Source organism: Stenella coeruleoalba, assembly GCF_951394435.1.
Source record: "Stenella coeruleoalba genome assembly, chromosome: 8".
In the NCBI taxonomy this organism is placed as follows: domain Eukaryota; kingdom Metazoa; phylum Chordata; class Mammalia; order Artiodactyla; family Delphinidae; genus Stenella; species Stenella coeruleoalba.
This window is the reverse complement of record NC_137154.1, coordinates 8279457-8302320: the sequence shown is the minus strand read 5'-3', so window position 1 is coordinate 8302320 and position 22864 is coordinate 8279457. Positions and strand designations below refer to the sequence as shown.

The 22864-nt window shown below is 58.8% G+C and overlaps 2 protein-coding genes across 10 annotated transcripts in view; one reads left to right on the top strand and one right to left on the bottom strand.

Annotated features, from left to right (window-relative positions):
- The window catches only part of MARK2 (microtubule affinity regulating kinase 2), a 58753-nt gene extending 41543 nt beyond the window's left edge, over positions 1 to 17210 (top strand). For 2 of the 8 annotated variants that reach the window (XM_079928198.1, XM_079928200.1), the window contains exons 2-19: positions 1231 to 1410; positions 1633 to 1686; positions 4376 to 4424; positions 4737 to 4802; positions 4892 to 4962; positions 5182 to 5238; positions 5957 to 6193; positions 6633 to 6752; positions 6853 to 6952; positions 7030 to 7142; positions 8114 to 8246; positions 8428 to 8609; positions 8934 to 9031; positions 9825 to 9986; positions 10628 to 10885; positions 11919 to 11945; positions 13917 to 13961; positions 14556 to 17210. In XM_079928198.1, the coding sequence (XP_079784324.1) occupies positions 1231 to 1410; positions 1633 to 1686; positions 4376 to 4424; positions 4737 to 4802; positions 4892 to 4962; positions 5182 to 5238; positions 5957 to 6193; positions 6633 to 6752; positions 6853 to 6952; positions 7030 to 7142; positions 8114 to 8246; positions 8428 to 8609; positions 8934 to 9031; positions 9825 to 9986; positions 10628 to 10885; positions 11919 to 11945; positions 13917 to 13961; positions 14556 to 14916 (2313 nt within the window). In that variant the 3' untranslated portion in view covers positions 14917 to 17210. The remainder of the gene's footprint in view (positions 1 to 1230; positions 1411 to 1632; positions 1687 to 4375; positions 4425 to 4736; positions 4803 to 4891; positions 4963 to 5181; positions 5239 to 5956; positions 6194 to 6632; positions 6753 to 6852; positions 6953 to 7029; positions 7143 to 8113; positions 8247 to 8427; positions 8610 to 8933; positions 9032 to 9824; positions 9987 to 10627; positions 10886 to 11918; positions 11946 to 13916; positions 13962 to 14555) is intronic. The other 6 variants (XM_079928199.1, XM_079928203.1, XM_079928205.1 and 3 more) reach the window with 6 other exon arrangements.
- Positions 17211 to 17295: 85 nt separating this feature from the next.
- On the bottom strand, positions 17296 to 22205 carry RCOR2 (REST corepressor 2). Of its 2 annotated transcripts, XM_079929963.1 has the most exons (12): positions 21396 to 22205; positions 20613 to 20669; positions 20237 to 20317; positions 19946 to 19998; positions 19697 to 19858; positions 19465 to 19589; positions 19302 to 19371; positions 18997 to 19212; positions 18556 to 18633; positions 18381 to 18438; positions 18013 to 18245; positions 17296 to 17891 (listed from the first exon to the last, which is right to left on the bottom strand). In XM_079929963.1, the coding sequence occupies exons 1-12, from the start codon at positions 21520 to 21522 to the stop codon at positions 17577 to 17579; spliced, it is 1575 nt and encodes a 524-aa protein (XP_079786089.1). In that variant the 5' UTR covers positions 21523 to 22205; the 3' UTR covers positions 17296 to 17576. The 2 variants fall into 2 exon arrangements, with proteins under 2 accessions (XP_079786089.1, XP_079786090.1); XM_079929964.1 differs by lacking the exon at positions 18013 to 18245.
- Positions 22206 to 22864: the final 659 nt, after the last annotated feature.

The following is a 22864-nucleotide window of genomic DNA, read 5'->3' as shown; positions in this document are numbered from 1 at the left end:
TTCTCATTGCGGTGGCTTCTCTTGTTGCAGAGCTCCGGCTTTAGGCGCGCAGGCTTTGGTAGTTGCAGCGTGTGGGCTCAGTAATTATGGCTCGCGGGCTCTAGAGCACAGGCTCAGTAGTTGTGGCTCACGGGCTTAGTCGCTCCGCGGCATGTGGGATCTTCCCGGATCAGGGGTGGAACCCATGTCCCCTGCATTGGCAGGCGGATTCTTAACCACTGCGCCACCAGGGAAGCCCCTTCTTTTTTTTTTTTAATTGCCAACGAATATTCCACTATGTGGATATTTCACTTATCAATTGACAGACATTTGTGTTGTTTCCACTTCTTGGCTATTATGAATGTGTGATACTACGAATGTCCATGGGTGTGCCAGTTGCTCTTGGGTATGTAACTAGGAGTGGAATTGCTGGATCACATGGAACTCTACATTTAGCCCTTTGAGGACTGTACAGGTCTTCATACAGATGTATGTTTTCATCTGGACCATACCTTTTTTGTGTTATGTTTATATACCTGTTGGTGCCAGTTGTTGTCATTTCTGCTTCCTCACACCCTTATTTGAGCTATGGGATATCTAAGGAGGGCAGAGGGTGGCCTTGCACAGACCCTGTCATTCCATTTTTTCATTGCACAAGTATTCACTGAGCATCTACCCTAATCCAGTCTGTCTAGGTGCAGGGATGTATCGGTGAATAAATGATACATGCCTGTCTTCATGAGCTTCCATTCTTGCCGGATAGACAACAAATCAATGTAAAGTGATACATAGTAAAGAGAAATGTAAAGTGTTGGGAGGCAGTGAGTGCTTTGCAGTAATTCTGATCGTGCTCCTGCGACTTTGAGATGTAGCCTTATCAAAGTGTGAACAGGCGACGGGGAGGACGGTAGACGGCGCTCTCCCACATGAGGTGGAGGAACTGTTGGGTTGTTACAGGGGATGTGTTGCCAGGCAGTGGAGCCAGTGATGGGACAGCTTAGGTCCTAAGCTCCAGCGCCCACAGGATGTTGACGTTGGACCTTAGGCTGTGCTCTTTTGGCGTGAAGGTGGGCGCTCTTCCCACCTCCTTTTATCCCCCTGCCTTATGATTCTTTCTTTGCATGCCTACCAGCCTCCTGGAGTCTGCCCCCATACCCCAGCCTCTTGAGTTTTTTGCAGAGAGCTAAGGGCAGTAGTATGGGGAACCGGAAGGGCAGCATACTCAAAGGTGTACATGTTTCTACCCTGCAGCCCACCTTGGGACACCTCGACTCCAAGCCCAGCAGTAAGTCCAACATGCTGCGGGGCCGCAACTCAGCCACTTCTGCTGACGAGCAGCCCCATATTGGCAACTATCGACTCCTCAAGACCATCGGCAAGGGTAACTTCGCCAAGGTGAAGCTGGCTCGGCACATCCTTACTGGGAAAGAGGTGAGCTTTGGGGTTGGGGACGTGGCAGCATCTCCCAACTGTTGATACCCCAGCAGGTAGTAGTGGGACTTCTACCACAGCCAGCCTTTTGTTTATCAGGCAGAAATGAGATCTGAACAGATAGGGGTGCTAAGAGGGATAGGGCCAAAGGAGGCAGTAGATTCGAGTCCTGAGTTTAGCCTGGTCAGAGAGGTAATCTTGGGCTTTTTATCTCTTGTTCAGGTAGCTGTGAAGATCATTGACAAGACTCAACTGAATTCCTCCAGCCTTCAGAAAGTAAGCACACAGTACCTCCTGTCCCTTTCTAAACCTCTGTCAGGAGTTAATGATCTGCTGACCCCATTTGGACCTCCTCTTGAACCCCTAATTCAGAATCTCTGGTAGTTTCACTGTTCCCACCATCCCTTTCCGTGGCTCTGCTATCTTTAGGGTTTGGGTTGGATCACCTGTGTTGGCTTCTCCTGATTGAGCTTCCTGGCCACAGGCACTGGCTCTTTTAGAAGTCTTTCTGCCCCTTTCCTGCCCCTTGGCCTACCTGTCTGACCTACGTCCTGCATCTTGTTTTCTTCTGGCCTGTGACCAGCCCTATACACATGTATATAGCCATTACTAGAAACACATGCAGTTAACTGTAAGATCTGAATGATCCAGGGGAGTGGCTCTAGAAGTACAGGGGTAAGAGGAGGCAGAGAACCTGCCACTGGATTCTGTGCCAGCTACATTTCAGAGAATGGGTATGGAAGGCTGGGGTTTTTCGAAACTGAACTCCAGTTTCAAGCCTCTTACAGTGCGTGCAGATTAATGACAGGTCCTCCCAGTTTTCCTTCTCACTTCTAGGCTTCTTTTGACTAACAGTTGCAGAGTCCTTTGCATGTAGTCTTTGCTAGATGAGGTTGAACTTTTCCTTCCCTTCTTGACTTACAGTGGAAAACTGAGGTCTTACTTAGCTGGTTGGGGAACCCTCCAGGTGAGACCACATATGTAGGAGTGAGAAAAGAAAACTTTCATTTGCAGAGGAGGGACGGCTTACTAGTGACTGGTTGGTGTAGAACTGGAAACTGTCTGCCCTCTGCCCCCACCCTGGGCTCCGTCAGTTAGGGGAAGGAAGAAATCTCCCGTCAGGCTCCCAAAAAGCTGTCCCTGTTCAGGTCAGTGAGATTTCCTCATACTCCAGCTGACCCTGGCTCAGATTTTCTGACCTTGATTAACCTAGTTCTTTGCATCTTGTGGCAGATTGAGTTTTTCTTTTCATGAGCACATTGTTACTTGAGTTAGGAGAGGGCATAACCTGATGCTAACAGCCAACTACAGTGAGATTGGGAAGCTTGGGACTGGAGGTTGGGAGCTGTTGCTGAGAGAGACACTCAGAGAATTAGTGTGAGTTGAGGTGCCCTGACATGCTGACAGCCAAAACCAAGGTGTTTCCTATTTTTTGTTACCCCTGGGATCCCCTCACAGTTCTTTGACTCAAAGGAAACATGGCTGTCATCACCAGGGCTTCCCTGCTGCTGGGAGCTTTCCGGAAGAAAGGGAAAGAGGGCTACTCTTGACATGTTGGCTCAGACCTCACAGAGTAGAAGCCAGCTTGGTGTGGGCCATTTGGTCTTTGGAGCAGTTTAGCCTGCCAGAGTCAGCTAGGCCATCTTACTTCCCACCTCTTTTTTCTCCCTGCCTCTTCCTGACTGGCTGGAAGCAGCAGCACCAGACAAATGCAGCCATTTTTAAAGCCTTTGAACACACTCCATTGCCAAGGCCAGTCTGATTCTGGCCAAATCACTCTGTTTAAATTTGATCCCAGCAATGATCCCTAAAGGACAAACGCTGAAGAAGCTAACCTCTTCAGGGTTCCAGACAAGCTCAGAAAACTCCACGCTCTCCTAGGAGAACGCCCTTTCCAGGCCCATTATTGCCCCTGAGGTGGCGTCCAGGATTTTTTGCCTCTTCATCCAAGATAACTATTGGGCCTGGGAAGAAAGCAAGAAAAACCTGGGCCCTAACAAGAAAAGGGAGCCAAGGTCAGAATCAGGTTCTTGAAGATTGGAAAACCTGTCTCTTCTTTTCCTTTCCAGCCCACAAAAGCTCTGGGATCTCATTAAAGGAAAAAAAAGAAAGATGTGTTCACTTTTCCCCATAAAATATAGCCTAAATTAGGTCCCCATACCTCCCCTCTCCTTAAAAACAAAAACAAAACACAACACAACTAGTTCTGGTCCTTGTGCAAACGGTGAGGCCTAGAAGTTGCAAAAAACCCCACCTCCAGTTCTCTGGCCCCCGCAGAGGGGATGGAGTTCATTTCTGTCATCTTTCTTCATGGAAATGTATGGTTTGGAGTCCCTGATTTTGTTTCACAAAGAGAGCGTGAGTGTGTGGAGGTGGATTTGATTAAAATTGGCATCAGCTATATATAGGAGTGGCTTCTTCTGTCACCACCCCGAGGCCCAGGAGAGAAAGGCGTACCCACTAGTGCAGAGCCCTCTGACTTCTGTAAGTCAGAAGGTGGTGGGCCTCTTCAGAGGGGCCCCTTCAGAGCTCCCCTACCTCTTCACACAGACCAAGCTAGAGTCTGCCTTGTCAGTGAACTGTAGAAGCAGCTCAGGTTCTAAACGTTCATGTACGTGGGCTCACGCGCCCTCTTTCAGAGGCATGCAGCCAAAACCCGTCTGCTGTTTGGGGGCTGGATTTGGGGAGACAGCACCCAAGGGTGCAGCTGGCTCGTCCAGATGCTGCCCCTGAGGGTACAAGTCATGAGAGCCCAGCTTTCCTCACACTGACCCTTCTTGCTCTCCTTCCCCGCCATGTCCTTCTCAGCCACTGGGGATGGGCATGGAGGATCTGGACAACTACTCTGTTTCTTTTCCCTGCCTGTTTTCTCTTTTGGAAAAAAAATCTTAGCAGTGGCTCTGTTTGGAGGGGACCTGAGGGGAGCAAGCTGAGCAAGCATGACCCCTGGTATTTTATTTTCCAGCTGTTCCGTGAAGTAAGAATAATGAAGGTTTTGAATCATCCCAACATAGGTGAGAACCAGTCATCATTCCTTTCCTCTTCCCCCACAGCAAGGCTCCACTTCCCAGCATGTGGCCCTTCTCCCTGAGGCACATGGCCTTCTGGAGTCTGTAGTCTTCAAGGATGCCTCTGGGGAACCCAGCTCAAGATCCAGCTCTGCCTCTGGAGCACAGGGCTGTCCTTAGTGGTGTGGCTGCCTCGAGAGGAACCTGTCTTTGGGAGAGGAGGAAACTTTGATTCCTGGGATGCCCCTGTACGTGTTGGGGCTCGATGTGTGGCCCCTGCTGCTTCTCTGACTCATAGCTTGGCCTTTTCTCTTGTAGTTAAGTTATTTGAAGTGATCGAGACTGAGAAAACTCTCTACCTTGTCATGGAGTACGCTAGTGGAGGTAGGTATGGAATTGCCTCTTCCTGCTGTGTCCCCACCTTCCCCAGCCCCAGCAAGCTCTGATGTAGACCCTGCCCCTGTCACTTGCAGGAGAGGTGTTTGATTACCTAGTGGCTCATGGCAGGATGAAAGAAAAAGAGGCTCGAGCCAAATTCCGCCAGGTGGGTGTGACTTCCTCCGTGGAGTGTGGGCCCGACCTCTGCTTTGGGGGGTTTGGCATACAGGGAGGAGCTGCCTGTCTGTAAGCGGCATCTGGAGGGTCCTTTGGGCTTTGCTTATCTATGTGGCTGCTTCGAACTCGGTCACAGGATCACAGCTCCACCAGCCCCTGTAGCCCACCTTCAGGTGCCCCTGAGCTGACCCCTCTTCCTTCCTTTCAGATAGTGTCTGCTGTGCAGTACTGTCACCAGAAGTTTATTGTTCATAGAGACTTAAAGGTAAGGCGTGCTCTCATCTCCAGTGTCCTTGAGTCAGGGCTGGGTCATTCACCCTCTGTTAACTGTGACATAACCATTACACCCTGAGTGTTCAAGGAAACACCAGCCTTTAATTTTTTGGAGATGATGAGGAAGCCCCTAGGGCTGCTTCTGACATAGGCCTTATGACTGGACTTAGGATCCCATTCCAGCTAGCGAGGAGAGGGTCTCTGCCATTTCACCTCTCAGCCCTTCACCTTCTGGTGCAGCCAGGCGTGGCAGGAGGGCTGCAGGCAGCCTGGCGGCTGACGGAGGAAGCAGTGCTGACTGTTCCACAGCTGCGTCACAGCTGCTTTGCAGATGTGCAGCACACTCATCTCTTTCACTGAGCTGTTAGCATGTGAGACTACCTATGAGTCTTCCTGGCCCCTACGTCCTCGCAGATGTGACCATGATTAACCCAGGCCTGACAGGGAAGCTTTGCACAGCTCACCGCGTCTCTGAGCCTTCAGATCCCAGCTCTCACGTGGCTGCCTGTGTGAGGAGCGGCCTGCGCGGCCCTCCTCCAGCCCAGCCCAGCCTCTGCACACTGATTGGAGGCCTGCCCTGGAGTTGGTGGGAGAAGTTCTAACATTGAAGATGACTTCCTGTTTGTTCTTCCATTGCGCTCAGCTCCTTCCTGTCCGGTGCCTTAGTGTGGTCCACTTGGTTCCCTGACGTTTTCCTTCTTACCTCCCAGGCAGAAAACCTGCTCTTGGATGCTGATATGAACATCAAGATTGCAGACTTTGGCTTCAGCAACGAATTCACCTTTGGGAACAAGCTGGATACCTTCTGCGGCAGTCCCCCTTACGCTGCCCCAGAGCTCTTCCAGGGCAAAAAATACGACGGACCCGAGGTGGATGTGTGGAGCCTGGGAGTTATTCTATATACACTGGTCAGCGGATCCCTGCCTTTTGATGGACAGAACCTCAAGGTGGAGTGAAGTGCAGGCTTAGATCACGTGTACTCTCGTTTCTTCTCTTGGCCTCTGGTTTTATCCCTGACCTCTCACCTTTGCTGCTTTTCTACATTTTTCCTGAGCCAGAGCTTCAAAGAAGGGCTTGCAAAAGGTAGCAGCTATTAAAAGCCCTCTGCACCCAGCAAAATAACCTCAGTTCCTCTCTTGAGGGCTGGGATCAATTGTATGTCCGTTCACCCCTCCAAGGTCCTCAGAATAGCAAGCCTCGGGCTGATCAAGCCAGAGGGCGTGGGGTATTTGACATCACCGCCTCTTGAGTGAGGTGCCTTGTCCCAGGCTCTCTGCCTCTTAACCATATTTCATTTATATCTGCCTGGCCAGTCTTAAGCTGTTAGGAGCCTGGATATTAGGTTCCTTCCCTTGGCCTTGGGTGATTTAAATTTCCCTCCTACAGGAGCTGCGGGAGCGGGTACTGAGGGGGAAATACCGTATTCCGTTCTACATGTCCACAGACTGTGAAAACCTGCTTAAGAAATTTCTCATTCTCAATCCCAGCAAGAGAGGCACTTTAGAGGTGAGCAGCCTGAGCCCAGCTGGTAGGAGGTCCTGGGTTCCCGAGGAAACCTCCAAGCTGAGTCTCCCTCTCTGCCCTCCCCCTTCCCTTTACTCCCCAGCAAATCATGAAAGATCGATGGATGAATGTGGGTCACGAAGATGATGAATTGAAGCCTTATGTGGAGCCACTCCCTGACTACAAGGACCCCCGGCGGACAGGTGAGGCTGTGCTGGGCCGTGAGGTTGAGCCTGCCTAGGACTCAGGACCAGCCTTAACTGTATGTCCCCCCACGCAGAGTTGATGGTGTCCATGGGTTACACACGGGAAGAGATCCAGGACTCGCTGGTGGGCCAGAGGTACAACGAGGTGATGGCCACCTATCTGCTCCTGGGCTACAAGAGCTCCGAGGTGTGTGCCCCTGCTCCATCCCCCGTCTAGCCAGCCTCTCTGTCGGTAGTATCCCCATGCTTCTAGCAGCTATGGAGGGCAGAAGCTCATCTCTGAGTAGGTGTGCTCTCTACTGACTGATTTTAAGCCTCATCTCTGGTGGTGCTAAGGTCCCCTGGCTTTTGCTTTCACTAATTTCCATCAATAGTTCAGTAGGGAAGCTGGTGGGGTCTGGGCCTGGGTCTGGGTTTCCATACGGGTGAGTAGATCTGGCTCATTCTGTGTTGGTTAGACTGGGTCTAGGTCATTCTGGCTGGGTCAGTTCTGTGTTGGCTCTAGAAGTCTCTGACTGTTTCGATATGTTTGTGTCTCTCTGTATCTGGAAGTCTGGGTTCCTGGGTGCTCTGTGTCTGTCTTACAGGAATCTTGAGCCTGTGTGTTGCTTCTGCCTGGAGCTTGTGTCTGGGTATATGTATCTGTGTGCATGTACGTCCCTCCTCCTGTCTGTGCGTCTGGAGGCTTCGTGATTATTGTTCTGCTCGGATGGGTACCCATGTCTGCGCCTGAATCCCTGGGTCTCTGTGGGAGTAGGGCCTTGTTCACCATCTGTGTGTCCCCACATCCACTCGTGGCCTCCCCGTCCTGCGCTCCTCCTGGCGGTGCTGGACGCCCTTTCTTGATTCTTGGCTTAGCCTGCTCAGGAGGTGTTGGGGGTGTCTCTGAGTCTGAATGTGCACTCTTACGTGTGTGGTGTGTGTATCCCACTCTGAGGGCGGGGCTCTTTTTGGGGAGGTTGGTGTGTCTTTGACTGTGTTTTTCAGGGTCTGTGTTGGGACTTGTCTCCGTGAGTGTTTATTTAGATGCACGTTGGTCTTGCAGGGGGTATGTCTCGTGGGAGCCTGGGGTGGATTTGTGTCAGGCAGGAATGTGTAAGTGCGGTCATCCCTAGGCAACTGTTCATGACTTCTGCCCTCCCTTTTGTGTTCTTGCAGCTGGAGGGCGACACCATCACCTTGAAACCCCGGCCTTCAGCTGATCTGACCAATAGCAGTGCCCCTTCCCCCTCCCACAAGGTACAGCGCAGCGTCTCAGCCAACCCCAAGCAGCGGCGCTTTAGCGACCAGGGTGAGTACTTCTGGGAGCTGCAGGTGGGGGACTCACCCCTCTCCTGATGGGTTCTTGGGGCTTTGGATGACACAGCTGAGTTTCCATCCCTGTTCAGCCCTTATTAGTAGCATGTCCTTGGGCAAGTCACTTAACTTCCCTCCAACTTGCCCTTACCCGTTCCCACTGTCCTCTGGCCCAGCAGCTGGTCCTGCCATTCCCACTTCTAATTCCTACTCTAAGAAGACTCAGAGTAACAACGCAGAAAACAAGCGGCCTGAGGAGGACCGGGAGCCAGGGCGGAAGGCCAGCAGCACAGCCAAAGTGCCCGCCAGCCCCCTGCCTGGGCTGGAGAGGAAGAAGACCACCCCCACCCCCTCCACGGTGAGCCACGCCCACCCCCTCCCTCCTCCTGGCCAGCCCCACCTCTCCTCCCCATCCTCCCGGCTCCTGCTGTGGGGCCTGCCCTCTCCTGGCAGCTCTTTCCTTAATGCAGACCCAGCTCCCTTTGGCTGCCTACCTGACCTTCCGCCCCGGGGCCACTTCAGCTTACTGTAGAAAACCCTGCCCCACAGGGTAAAAGCAAAATCCGTTCTTTTCCCAGCCCGACTGCTCGTGGTGGAAGGGGGAGGGGGAGCAGGTTTTGTGAACCTGCCAGTAGAACACTTTGGTTTTCTGTGATACCACTCTGCCCTTTATTCCCCACAGAACAGCGTCCTCTCCACCAGCACAAATCGAAGCAGGAATTCCCCACTTTTGGAGAGGGCCAGCCTTGGCCAGGCCTCCATCCAGAACGGCAAAGACAGGTGAGGAGGCCTGGGCCCTGCCTGCCGTATTTCCCGGGAGCCACCTCTCCCAGCGGTGACGTCTGTCAGCAGCACCGTCTTCCTGTCCTGCCCCCTGGAGTCCCATCCTGGCTCTGTCCAGTCCAGCCTTCCACACGCCAGCACCTCCTCCCTGCTCTCCCCACCCCCTCCTCCTCTCCCCTGTGCTCCTGTGACCGCTCCTTACGGTGGACCGAGTGTGACTCCATGGTCATCTCAGCTGCCTTCTTGCTTCTTGACTGCAGCCAGGGCGTGGCAACTGCACTCTTCTGGGCGTCAGTGCCTGAGGGGCCCCAGCTCAGGGCAGGACCGAGAGATGCCCACCTGAAGCGTGCACACATTGAGGGTGACTCTAGCTGTGCCCACGAGAGCAGAGCCCCCCTAACCTTGACCGTCATGTTGAGTTCCTGGCTCCTTGTCTTCTGAGCTTAATGAAAATTCCCCTTAGCAACACGCTGCTCTTTCTGGCGACAACACATCCTTGTTCTTAGAATTTCTAGGAGACCAGTGCAGCCCGGAGGCAGTTGCCTCCTGTTGGCTTCCCTGCACTCTGGGTTTCCTTCCCTAGGCTCTGGCCTGCCTCGCCTTCCTTACTCCTTACTTACCCTGCCTCCCTCGGCTCTGACTTGTGCCCCGTTGCTGCTCCTGGGCCTGACCTGCATCCTGCCGAGGCTCCCCAGCTCTGGCCCTTCCCGCCCTGCCTGTGCTTCCTAACCGGAGCCTCCTGCCCCCACCCACCCCTAACCCAGGCCTCTCCACTGCTTTTGTCTCCTAGCCTAACCATGCCAGGGTCCCGGGCCTCCACGGCTTCTGCTTCCGCCGCGGTCTCTGCGGCCCGGCCCCGCCAGCACCAGAAATCCATGTCGGCCTCCGTGCACCCCAACAAGGCCACTGGGCTGCCCCCCACGGACAGTAACTGTGAGGTGCCGCGGCCCAGGCAAGTGTGCTGGGGCAGCTGATACACCTGCTGCCCTCAGCCCACCCCCACCCCCCCGCCCCCCACAATTTCTTCCCACCTGGGGGTCCTGCTCTGTTTTTGGCATCTTAGCCACAAGAGATGGCTGTCCCCTGCAGCCAGGAAGTAGAGGACACAAAAAATAGCTTAATGCCCCTCTTTTCCTCCAGTTCTCCCTCTCAGAACAGATATGCAAGAAGCCGTCCCGAGGCTCCAGAAGGAAGCCTTTCTGTTCTGAGCCTTCCTGGACTTCCTTAGGACCCCGGGGACAGTCAGCATCACAGGGACTCAATCCTTGAGGGTTGGTCAACATTGTCCCCTTGAGGTTCCAGACTGCCTAGCTCCCAAGGAGCCTCTTCTCTCCATCCTGTACTGCTCTCCACACACATATCCTTCCCTGCCTCCCCTCCCTCCCCCAAACCATCTCCTTCCCCCTCCACCCAAACATCTTCCTTACTGGTGTCCTCAGTGGTCACACCCCTTCCTTCTGTGTCCTCTGTGATGGCTGCCTCTGCCCTAGCGTCCCCCTTCCCTTTCCCATGCCAGGGAGCTCCAGATGCTTGGTGCTGATGGCGTTCTCATGCCCTGATGCATTTCCCCACCCCCCACCTCTTTTCTCACAGCACAGCCCCCCAGCGTGTCCCTGTCGCCTCCCCCTCCGCCCACAACATCAGCAGCAGCGGTGGAGCCCCAGACCGAACTAATTTTCCCCGGGGTGTTTCCAGTCGAAGCACCTTCCACGCTGGGCAGCTCCGGCAGGTGCGGGACCAGCAGAATTTGCCCTACGGTGTGACCCCAGCCTCTCCCTCTGGCAACAGCCAGGGCCGGCGGGGGGCCTCGGGGAGCATCTTCAGCAAATTCACTTCCAAGTTTGTACGCAGGTGAGTAGGGGGCCTAGGGCGGCAGAGAGGCTGAGTCCAGGCCTTCCACCTTGCCTGGGGGTGGGGATGAGGACACCGGGGGTTAGAGCTGGGATCAGGTCCCAGGGTTAGAAACCTCAGGAAGCCTAAGAAATTGAGTCTTTGTTGGCACCTGAGATGCCCAGACCCATCCGTCCCTCTCAGGCCTCCCCAACTCCTTGTTCTCTGGCCCGAGCAGATGGCCGATGCCGCCTCCTCTCTAGGAGAGTGTGAACTCAGATGCTAAAATAAAAGCCCCCCTCGTCTCTCCTGGGTTCCCATGGAAACTTATATTTGGTGACGCAGCTGCAAAGTCATGAGGCCTGAGCCAGGCTGGGCCGGCAAGGAGAGTTTCTCCTGGTCTCTTGTCTTGCCCCCTTTGACCTCCTTTCTCCCCACCCAGTCGGTTTTGTCTGGCTGCAGCCACTCCCCTCTGCCACGTTCCTCTGCTGGGGGGCTGGGGGTTGCCAGGATGAAGGCCATAAATGAAATAGCTGGTGGGGGCCTAGGATGGCTCCCTTGCAGCCTGAGGCACTCTGACGCTTTCCTACGTGGGAACCAGGGTGAAGGTTCTCTTCGTGAGGTTTCTCACGCCTGGCCCCTGATGACCCAAAAGGACAGCGTTGATTCTTGAGGTGCATCCAGTAATGTGGCCTCTTGGGCTGCTCCCTGTCTCCATCCCACCACTTCCTCAACCATCTTAGTGTAGCTCAGGAAGCAGCAGGAGCCTTGGAGAGAACAGGTTTGCCTGCCCTTCCTCCTGCACTTCATTCCACTCAGCTAGAGTAGCCAAGCCATGCCCCTTTCCAGCCCCGGAATGCGGGTGTAGGGCTGCAGGGTGGGGCGTGAGCAGATGGGGATGTCTGGGACTCTAGTCTCGCTGAGCGGCTTTTCCACAAGTGGGGTAACCCTTGAACCTGTAAAGCCCACTCCCCACCTGCTTATCCACATACCGTCTTGTTGGTTTTTTTTTTATTTCTTTTTTTATTTTGTCTTTTTTTGTTTGTTTTTTTAGAAATCTGTCTTTCAGGTTTGCCAGAAGGTAGGCGTTGAGCCCGCTGTGTGTGCGTCTGTGTCCTGTGTCCTGCCTCCATCACTAACTCCCCTTTTCTGGCTCTTGCTCCCTCCTGCATCTGCTAAACCATGTCTGTGGGGTCCTCTCTCTGCCATCTTAAAGGGATGAAGACGGCCTCTGCCTGGGCGGCCCACAAGGCCACGTTTGCCCACTCAGGGCAAATGACTCTGAAAACGATGGGCCTGTCCCCAAGCAAGGGGGACCTTCTCAGGGAATTCTCCCTTTAAGATTGTCTCCTTCCCCCCAATCCCCTACCCTGGGTTTTGGTCACAAGTGCGTTGGGTTCCTTTTCCAGCCCTTTCTCGTGTCTGTGCATGCGCTCTGAGGAAGCTCCACCGGGGTCGAAAGTGCATCTGGGATGGTATCTCATTCTGGGTCTCCTGGGCTTCCCCTTCCCTGGTGCCCTGAACTGCAGGGCTGTGTGGCCTCTTGCCCCTGTCCTCTGGGATGGCAGGACTTTGGAGGTACTACAGGGACACTGGGGTCTCAAGACTTCAGCCTGACGCCTCCAGGCCGAAGGAGCCTTTGCCTCACGAGCGGGGCACAGCACCCCCTTCTGGCAGCTCCTGCAGAACTAGGCCGACCCCACCCCCACCCCAGCATACCTCCTACCTCCAGACGTTTCTGGATGAATCAGGCTGCGTCCTCTCTGGGCTGTGTTCTCCAGTTATGGCCTGTGACTTCCGAAGAGCCAGAAGCTGGGACATTCTAGGGCAGGGGCCGTCTACCCCTAAGCCCTGGCCAAACAGTGGGAGATCCCCCCTCCCTCAGGCGTCTCCCTTCCTGGGCCAGCTCCTGGCTGTGCCACTCCTGGCCCTGTCTTCATCCTCTCTGGTGGCCTGGGTGGGCCAAATACCAAGCTGAGGACCAAGGGCCAGGTTGGGAGCCCTGGTTCCCCAAGGCCGTCAGCCCAGCCCCTTTGGTGCCCCAGCTGACAGAACGACGGCCAAGACAGGGTATTCAGCCTTTCCCCCTTCCACCCGCGCTGCTCGCCACCCAGCTCTTCACTGCATGGCTGGCTGTTGACTCATGGGGCCCCAGTGGGGGCCTGCCCTGCAGGGTACCTCCACCCACAGGGCAGGAGCCAGGTGGGGCCGGAGAGAGCAGCCAGGCTCCTTCCCCTGCACGGCCCAGGCTCCCTGCTCGCAGTGCACTTGTTTGCATTCGTGTGTCTGTTGTGTCTTTGTGTTCCTTTTACATGTGCTGCCGCTGCTCTCTCACTCCTCCTTACATCCTTGCCCTCCTCTGCACTCCCCAATTTCCCAGCTCCAGGCACCCATCTTCCAGCCAGGAGCTGGAGAAGCCGCTCAGCGGGGCCAGACCTCTTCCCCACCCACCCTCCCAAGGTGTCTGCCCTGCTCTGCCCTCTGTCCTCCCTTCTGTATCAGCAGATGGCCTGGCAGGCAGGGGAGTTATAAAAGAATGGGGGAGGTGGGCTTGTCTACAGCCGGCCTCAGGGCCCATCTCCTCCCCACCCAGTCCCAGGCACTGAGCCCCAGGCGTACTCAAAGCAGGTCCGGCCCTTGGCCGTTTGAGCCTCCTGAGAGAGACCTCTATTTATCCCCCCCCCCCCGCCCTTCCCTCCAAGAGGACTACAGTTCTGAGACCCACTCAGGGGGTGCTAGTGCAGAAGCCGCCCTGCGCGCGAGCCCTGGCTGTGGGCTGTGTGCGCCATGCGTGTGCCCGCACGTCCACACCCTCCTCCTCCCCTGGCTCCTCCCGGCACCCGTCTTTGAGAGTGTGGGGAGGGGCAGGCCCCGCGTGCTGGGCTCCCTGTTGGAGAGGGACAGTTGAGCTGCCATGTTGGCCTGCTAGGTGGTGGGCGAGTGGCCTCTGGGCTTGGGTCCCGCCCGCCCGCCCGCCCACCGGCGGCACCTCCCCCAGACCCGCCCTCACAGAGGTCCCAGCACTAAACTCTCCCTCGCTCTGTTTTTTGAGGAACCTGAATGAACCTGAAAGCAAAGACCGAGTGGAGACGCTCAGGTGAGAGGGGGCCAGAGCCAGCGCCCGCCCTGCCCGGGCCGCCGGCCCTGCCACGAGCCTCCCACTCCTCTTCCTTCTGCCACCCGGCTCTTCCTCCCATGCTTGCGCCCTGTCCTCCCCCTCTTGGGGCCTCCCTTTCCTCAGAGGACCCCCACAGCCCCGCTGCGGTGGGTGTGGGCCCTTCTCCTCAGGTCTGATGTGTTCTGGAAGCAAGAGCCCTGCCTGGGCCAGGCGGTTGGGACTCTAGACTCCTACCCCTCGACAAGCTCCAGTCACTTCTTTCTGTCCAGTCTGTGAACTGCTCAGGGCTACTGAGCGCGTGCTCCCCTTTCTTCCCTGACCCTGCCCTCTTCCCAGGAAAGCATGGCGCTGTCACCTTGTCACCCCCTGCCAGGGGCTGGCTTCTCGCCTTCTCTGCCCTGAGAGATGAGACCGCCCACTCCTCTGCTCCCTGGGCCAGGTCTAACGCTCCCTCTTCCAGCACTGCCGCCTCCCGGGCACCCTCCCGCTCTCCTCTCTGGTCTCGGGGTCCATCTGCCAGGGGGGCTGTCCTGTGGCTGGGGCGCCTGACGCCCGCCTCTGCCCTCTCCGCAGACCTCACGTGGTGGGCAGCGGCGGCAGTGACAAGGAAAAGGAGGAGTTTCGGGAGGCCAAGCCCCGCTCGCTGCGCTTCACGTGGAGCATGAAGACCACGAGCTCCATGGAGCCCAACGAGATGATGCGTGAGATCCGCAAGGTGCTGGACGCGAACAGCTGCCAGAGCGAGCTGCACGAGAAGTACATGCTGCTGTGCATGCACGGCACGCCGGGCCACGAGAACTTCGTGCAGTGGGAGATGGAGGTGTGCAAACTGCCGCGGCTGTCTCTCAACGGTGTTCGGTTTAAGCGGATATCGGGCACCTCCATGGCCTTCAAAAACATTGCCTCCAAAATAGCCAACGAGCTGAAGCTTTAACAGGCTGCCGGGAGTGGGGGCGGCGGGGGCGGCCAGCCGGACTTAGCTGCTGGGGCCGGCGCTCCGCCTGCCCGGGCGGGACTGCAGAGACGGATTGGTGTGTCTCCCCTCCCCGCCCTTCTCAGTTTCTTCTTCCATGTTTGTGGGGGTTGGGAGATGGTTCTCTCCCCCCCACATTTACCCCTGCCCAGATAGTCCCCCTTCCCCCCTCTCTCCCACAGGAGGCAAAGGAAGGGGAGGGAGGGGTGGGGGGCAGGGCTCCCCCTCGGTACTGCGGTTGCACAGAGTATTTCGCCTAAACCAAGAAATTTTTTATTACCAAAAAGAAAAAAGAAAAAAAAAAATCCCAGCGGCCACCTTTCCTCCCTGCCCCATTGGGACAGTCGAGACTGGATCTGTGGGGTTTCCCGGGAGGGTGGCTCAGGGCTGGAACACTCTCAGGCAAGAGTGGTGGAGTTCCCTGTCAGGCCCTCCGCCAGGCCCACTTTGGGCTTCTCCCCTCTCCTCTCCTTCCCCTCCAAGCAAACCACCAGAGGTGGCCTTCCCCTGACCTCAGGCCCCTGGGCTGGAGGCCTGGGCGGCTGGGGGCTGGGGGCAGGGGTGCCGCACAGCCCTGAAGCGGTGGGACTGGCGGCTGCTCTGGGGCTGGCAGGCTAGGCGCGGGGCTCGGCCTCCCTCCACACTGTATCCTCTGCCCCTCCTTCCCCAGAGGCTGGGCATTTCCTTCCACAAGCTGCTGTGGGGACTTTTGTTCCCCTCCTCAAAAAGTCTGTGCCATCTTCTCCCACCCCCTCCTGGGTAGAAGGCGGGGCTGACCCCAGGGCTGGGAGAGGGGAGGGGACCGCAGGGCAGATGGGCTCCTCGGCCCCCAGGGGGCCGCCTGGGCTGCTAGTCTCCGCAACAGGGACGCTGGGCATTCTCCGTTCTGGGAGAGCCTTTGTCTGAAAGCACAGCCCCCCTCGCCGTCCCTCTCCCCACTGCTCCCCTTCATTGGCATTAATCTGGGCACCAGCTAGTTCCATAGCAGTGACTTCCCTCACCACTCATCTCTCGGCCTTGCCTTTTCTTCCTCACACTGTCGCCCCTCCTCTCAGGAGACACTGCCCGGGGGCCCCCGTGGCCGGCCGCCTGGCGGGAGGCTGGACAGGGCAGCAGGGCCGGGAGCCTCTGCCCTCCACAGGGTGGGGGGGACAGATAGGCCAAGTGACTCCCAGCTTGCTAACCTCTGCAGCCAGCGTGGGAGTGGCTGGTTATGGGCGCTTGGCTGGTGGCAGCCGCTGCATCCCTTAATTTATTTCTCTGCTGTTTCTGTTCTTGAGAAATTGGGGGAGGGGGTCCTGAACAGAGGCTGCCTCTACCCTCACCTGAGTTGTACATTTTTTGTGATGGGTTTTATTTTTTATTTTATTATTTTATTTTATTTTTTTTTTTGATTTATGATGACTCCACTCCTACTCATCACCCCACTCCCAGGCCTGGCTCCGTGGCAAGTCGAGCCCTTGGTTCCCAGGAAGGGGCCTCGCCAACCTCAGCCCTCCTGCCCCAAGCCCTGAATGCGGGCTCCGGCTCCCACCAAGGGCTCCCCCTCCCTTCTTCCCTCCCCCCTCCTGCCCTATGGAACAGCCCGGGTGCTCCGAGGGGCCGGGAGGGCAAGGCTTGGCTCCCAAAGGGGGTGGTGGCCAGGGGCTGGGGGGGGGCCTCCCAGGCAAGGTGGCCCCTCCCCACCCAGCCCCCCTTCCTGCACTTAGTTTCTCCTCTGGATCAAACACGTAATAAAGAGAATGTTTGGAATCTGAGCTGCCTCCTCCTGTTTCTTCCTACCGGGCAGGGACCCAGTCCCCCTGGGCAAGATGTGGCCCAGCCTGCCTGCCTCGCAGGGGAGAACTGATTCCTGTCTGGGGCCTGGGGAAAGGCCGGTGCTGGGCGGGATCCCTCCCCACCCTCATGGCACAGACAGGAAGCAAAGCCCAAGACCCTTAAACCAAAAGGGAAAGAGGATTCAGTGAGCTTGAAGGTTTTATTTATTTTTTAAAAACATTGAAAAATAAACCCATGTCTGCATATGTTCCCAACCCTCCTTTCTCTAAACTTCTGGGCGGTGGGCACAGTGGGCACCCTCAGGGCTCCTCGGCACTTTCCACCCGGCCCCCTGAAGACTGGAGAGCTACCTCTTCAGCCTCTGCTGCTGTCAGGCCCCAAGGAACCTTTCTGCCCACTTCCCCCCTCCAGCTCCCTCCCCACCTCACCCCAGACTTATTGCTAAAAGAAGGGGAAGAGGAAGAACAGCCAACACACTAAACTGTCCTCTCCGCCCCCCCCCCCAGGCTATGGTCACTACCCCCTACACACGAAGGGCAGGACCCCTAGGCCAGGCCCTGGCAGACTAGGAGGCAGCCGTTCCAGTCCCAGCCAGGAAAAGTACCCTCGGGCCAGCCTCAGAAGGCCCCAGACCCTGGCTGGGGTGGGGGTGGAGACAGGCTGGCTGCCAGAAAGACGTGCAGAACCCGCGGGGGTCCAGGCTGTGCCCCTGTCGGCAGCGCTGGGTCTTCGAAAGACCTGGCGAGAGCTCTAGTCTCTTCTGTCCTCAGTGAAGCTGGAGGTCCCCGAGGACGTCCGGCAAAGGGGTTCTGGAGCCTCTGGTTGGTGGAGGGCCTCAGGGCTCAGAGCGAGGGTGCTGGAGGCTCCAGGGGGGCTCCAGCCAGGGTGGGTGCGGGCTGAGGGCCGGGGCGGGCACCGTGGCGGGAGGCAGCCAGGGCAGGGCGGATAAGAGGTGGTGGGGGCTGGTTGGGGGCCAGCCGGGGCTGGAGGAAGCGGCCCTGCTGGAGCGGGGGTGGCTGGCGGAGCAGGGTGGGAGCCGTGGGCAAAGGTGGCCTCAGCAGTGGCGGCGGCTGGGACAGCGAGGTGGGAGGCGGAGGAGGGGGCGGCGCAGGGGGCCCCGATCGGGGTCCTGATGTCGACACAGATGTAATCTGGACCTGAGAGGGGCGAGAGAAGAGTGAGAAACCAGGCTCAGGCACACCCTCAGCCCAGGCTAAGGACGGAGGCGGTTCCTCTCCTCTGTTCTCTGAAGCGTTTCGCGCTCTCTCCCCTTCTCACCTCATCGTCTTCCTCTAGGGCCGGGGCTGGCAAGGGAGCCCCTCTCCTAGCCTCCTCCATGGGGACCGGGGGGGCTCCAGGGGCCCCATCCTGCTCGGCCTCCCATTCCTGCAGCACCTCCTCCAGATTGAAGCGGCGCCGGTAGCTCACAAAGAAGGTCTTCACCTGGGTCAGAGTCTTGTTCCCAATCACCTCTGCAATAGCCCCAAAGTCTTTGCCATACCTACGGATGGCTGCAAGGGTCAAAAGGGCAGCAGGTGTGAATACCCCCTTAGAACTAGTTACTTCCCTGATCCTCCCCCTCTGCCCCAGCTCCTCGGAGGGCAGGAGAGGCTCCTGGGGCCCTCTATTCTCCGAGTCTCACCCACCTTGTACTGCCAAAAGCTGCTCATCTGTGGTCCAGCGGGAGTTGAACTTGGTGTTGGCCTGGGGCGCAAGGAATATGTCCTTGAGGCTCAAACATATGGGAACAGAGGCCCTGCTACCCAAGAGAAACTCCCCTTTCTGCCCCCTCCTGCACCCGGACTTGAAGCGCAGCCTCACCTCGGGGGGGCGGAGCGGGTCGATGCCCCCCTCCAGGGCCTGGCGGAGGCTGCTGTTGGTCTGTTTCATGCTTTGCACCTGGGAAGGCAAGGCAAGGAAGCGACATCAAGTTCCAAGCCAGGGAGGCCGTCAACACCAACCCTCGCCAAGGCCCCACTGCCCAGCAAAGCTCTTTGCCACCCACCATCTACCTCATCTCTCCCTCACAACCATTCAGTAGAGGAGACACTGGAGTTTGCCCCTTTTCAAAGACCAGGTTTGTTTGTTTGTTTTTTTCAATGTCCAGAAAAGAACACTAAGTTACCCAGAAGCCCAGAAGATGGGGCAGAGGCAGGCTTGGCATCCACACGACCCCCCTTACGCCTCCAGCTGCCCCCAATCATAGTTCCCAGCTGCCGACTGTCCCCTTTGCCTGGCCCCTTCTTTCCTCGGGCCCCCCACCTGGCGCTTGAGGGAGATGAGCTGGGAGTCGAGGCCTCGAAGTGTGAGGTTGGCAAGGTCCGGGCTCCCTGACACGGCAGTGAGGCCCTCGGGGCTCAGGTACATGCCCTTGGGAGGGCGCCGCCGAGTTCGCAGCGGATGGTGGCGGTACTGAGACCCCTGGGCCTCCTTCTTTCCTGGACCTGGGCGGGCATTCAGGGGCCGAGAGGGCAGAGGCTGCCAGGGAAAGGAGAGGAGGTGGGTGGTGCAGAGCCCAGGGAGAGGGCGGGCAGGCGGGCAGGGCCAGAGGAGCTCTGGGACCTCACCTCTCTCTTGGGGTCTCCAGCGTCCGGCTCCCCCTCACTCACGGCTCCTCGTCCCTCTTCAAGCTCATCACTGCTTACACGGGGGCCAAGGCCGGGTAAGGCAGGGGCCAGGGCCCCCAGGAGCTCAGTTTACCCCCACCCAGAGCCTCCCCGAGCCCCCCACCTGTCTTCTTTGTCCTTTCGGCCCCCCAGCCGCCGAGCCTGTCTGTCCATCACACTGGTCCGGCTGCGGGTCTTCTTCCAAGAGTAGTAATACTTCACCAGGCTGGGTATCAGCTTGTCAGGCAGCTGGAGGGGCAACGCCAGAGGCTGGGGCCCACCTAAGACTCTGGGCCTCGGTTAGGCTTAACAGAAAGAAGGGGCCAAGGAGCACTGGCGGGGGTGGAGGGCTTTACCATCTGCTGGATCCGCTGGAAACATTTGCCGTGGAAGCCGAAGGCCTGTTCAAACAGCACCTTGTCCTCTACCGTCCACTCGTCCGGGAACGGGGTGAAGTTGGCCAGGTCAGCCAGCGACTTCTCTACGTCATGCTTGTGCCACAGGAGCATGCCCAGTGCCTGGCCCAGGAGAGGGGACAACTCAGGCTCGGCTGCCCGCAGCACTGTCCCGTCTCCACCCCAAATCCCTGCGGGGCCAAGGCTCACCTGCTCGATGTTGTAACCATGCTTCTCCTTGGCCATCGCAATGTACTTGTCAACTGCAGGGGCGGGAGGAGCCAGGTCTTGGAGGAGGGGTTACAACCCCTAAGCCAGGCCTGCCCGGAAAGGGGTATGCCCCCAGGGGCTAGGCCCCTGAGCCTGAGCCCCAGGACAGGGGCTGAACCCACACACCTCAGCCTCCAGCCCACTTCTGAGAAGAGCTGGCTGCCAGCTGGCATGAACCCCAGGCCCCAGCTCCCAAGGGTATGCATGAGCCCAGGGTCCCACCCCACTCACGCTTGGCATCTGACACACAGTGGTTGGGCGACCACACCAACATCCCCTTCAGCTCCTTGTTACTGTAGCGTGCGGGGCTCTCTGAAAGGCAACGGAGCAAAGGAGGGAAGACATCATCAGCCTGGTGGCGCTGGCCTGGACCCACGGCCAGAGGGCAGCGGAGGAGTGGGGCCCGCGAGGTGAGGCCCAGAGGGGAAGGAGGGACAGAGACCCAGACAGGAAGGCAGAGCAGGAAAACTAACCATGCCACAGGGCCGGCCACCCACCCCCGCCTGTCCTTACAGTGGGCGCCAGCCAAGGGTTCCCCCAGGTGGGGCTCAGGGCCAAGCCATGGGCCCTCCAGTCCCCTCCCTTCACAGCCTGTCCTGCCACTCACCAGGCTTGCACTCCGGAATTACGGCCTGGTAATTGGTTCCAACGCGGATCATGCTGTCTGTGGAGCCGGTGGGGGGTGGGGGGAGGCAGTCAGGACTCCAGGGAGGGAGGGAGGACGGGAGGATGTGGCGGGGGAGGTGGCTGGCCTGGAGTTCTCCTTCCTGACCACCCAGGGCCCCCATCTTCCAGGAGGCTCACTTTTCCCTGATCTTCCCCTCAGTTACCCTCAGCCACAGAAGGAACTGGAAAAGGGAGAGACCTGCCTAGCCATAGCCATGGGGGGTGGGGGAGAGGACAGGGGCCAGTTTTCAAGCCCAGGCCCAGCAGAGCCCTTTGTTCCGACGGGGGGGGGGTGAGTTGGGGGGGTTGGAGGGCTGCCCCTAGACCTGGACCACAGCCCTCCTGCAGAGAATCCAAGGCTCCTCCCCACCACAGGAGCCCCACAGCTCGGCGTGGAGGTGTCTTTCCAGCTCCTGCCCCAGTCAGACCTCAGTCCCCTGCAAGGTGGCAGGGTACGAGGAGCCCAAGCTGTGAAAGGGAGGGACGCCTGAGTCCCTCGGGGACTGAGGGCAGGGAGGGGGCAGGCAGGACCGCCTCCTCGGCAGCTAGGGGCCCAGCCTCCAGATTCCCTGTGCCGGCTCGGGGGAGAAGCAAGGCACAGGCTCCAATACAGGCAAGGCAGGAACCATCCGTATAATACCCCCGTGGTCGGCAACTCTCCCCCACGCCCTGCTCCGCGCCCCCCCGGGCCGGTGCGCCTTTAACCCTAGGCCTCCGGGCTCACCGTGCGAGTGCTCCTCCTCGCTGCTGTCATCCTCCGAGTGGGGTTGTCCGCCGTTGGGCGCCGTCTTGGCCCGGCTGCGGGACAGGATCCCGGAGCCCGCGCTCGGCTTCTCCATCACCGAGGGCATTACCCCGCCCAGCTGCCCCGGGGGGCGCGGGAGCCTTCGGAGAGCAGCGGTCGTTGCCGCGCTCGCCTGGGGTGCCGTGCCCGGCCCGGCCTGGAGAGGTCGCCACTGAGGCTACGAGAGGCAGGAGGTCAAGCGTGGCTAGGGTCCGGCGGGGCAGGAGCCCAGCGGGCAGCCCAGCGCTCTCCGCGACCCCCCCGGGTGAGGGTGTCAAAAAAGTTTGTGTAGAAGTGGGGTACGCGGGGGATGAGCGCAAGGTCCGGTGGGGCTGGGGCGCGCTCGCTCTGGACGCTCCACGGAATTGGGGCTCCCCGGAGAAGTCTGGGCACTCTGCCCTCGGAGCGCCCTGGAGCCCCAATGCCCGCCTGCCCACGCAGTTCAGCGAGCGGGCGCTGCGGCGCGATTGCCGCCCCCGGCGGGCTCCGCGCCTCTCGGCTGCACCAGGATGCCCCAGTCCCCGGGAGGGGACCCCTGCCCGGACCAGACCCCTGCCTGCGACGGCAGCCGGCGGGGCCCCGGCGCTGGCGGCGGCGGCGGCGGCGGGACGGCGCGCACGGCGCGCGGTGCTGGGGCAGAGTTGCCGGGAGGCGGGGGAGCGCAGCCGCGGGCACCGCCTCGCACCCTCCCCGGCGCGCTCGCTCTCCACGGCGCGCTCGGGCTGCTGCTCGCTCGCCCGCTCTCCGCCGCCGCTCGCTCCTCGCGCACACAATGAAGCTGCTGGCAGGGAAGTAGTGCCGGCTGCGGCCTCAGCACCCCTCCCCCAGCCGATGCCTCCGCCAGCTGAACATCTGGCCCTGGGGTGGAAGGGAGGGCCCGGGGGGCGGGGCCTGGGGGCCGGGGCTAGACCTCCAGGGGGTGGGGTCAGGACCCGGGTGGAGAGCGCTTTCCTCTGCGGGCCCCCCGAGCTCCCAGACTTGCCCCTGGGGGAGGCCACCCCCTACCCCCGAGGAGTAGCCGGGGGTCAGCCCCACCCAGGCGCACACCAGCCCCACACACCAGTGGGCTCGGGTTACCGCCGCCTGCCCCGGGGGCCCTGAGGCCGCCTGCCCGCCCGCCCGGGTGGAGCCCAGCTTTTCCTTCCATTTCCCTTCCTGCCAAGGAACTCCCCGCCCCCCTTCCGCAGGGGGGACCCCCCCTTCATGCGCCCTTGGGGGCCAGAGCGGATGGGAGGCCGGACAGGCGAGGAATGAATTCCTCCAAGAGCTACCGGGCCAAAGCCTGGCTTCTGGTGCATCTGTGGGTCCCCAGGGGTCACCTCAGTTCCCTTTAACTGCTGCAGCGCGCACCCCAAAACAGTGGCACAAGGGGTTGCGGGATGGGGAGTGGGAAGTGTAGGGAAAGATCT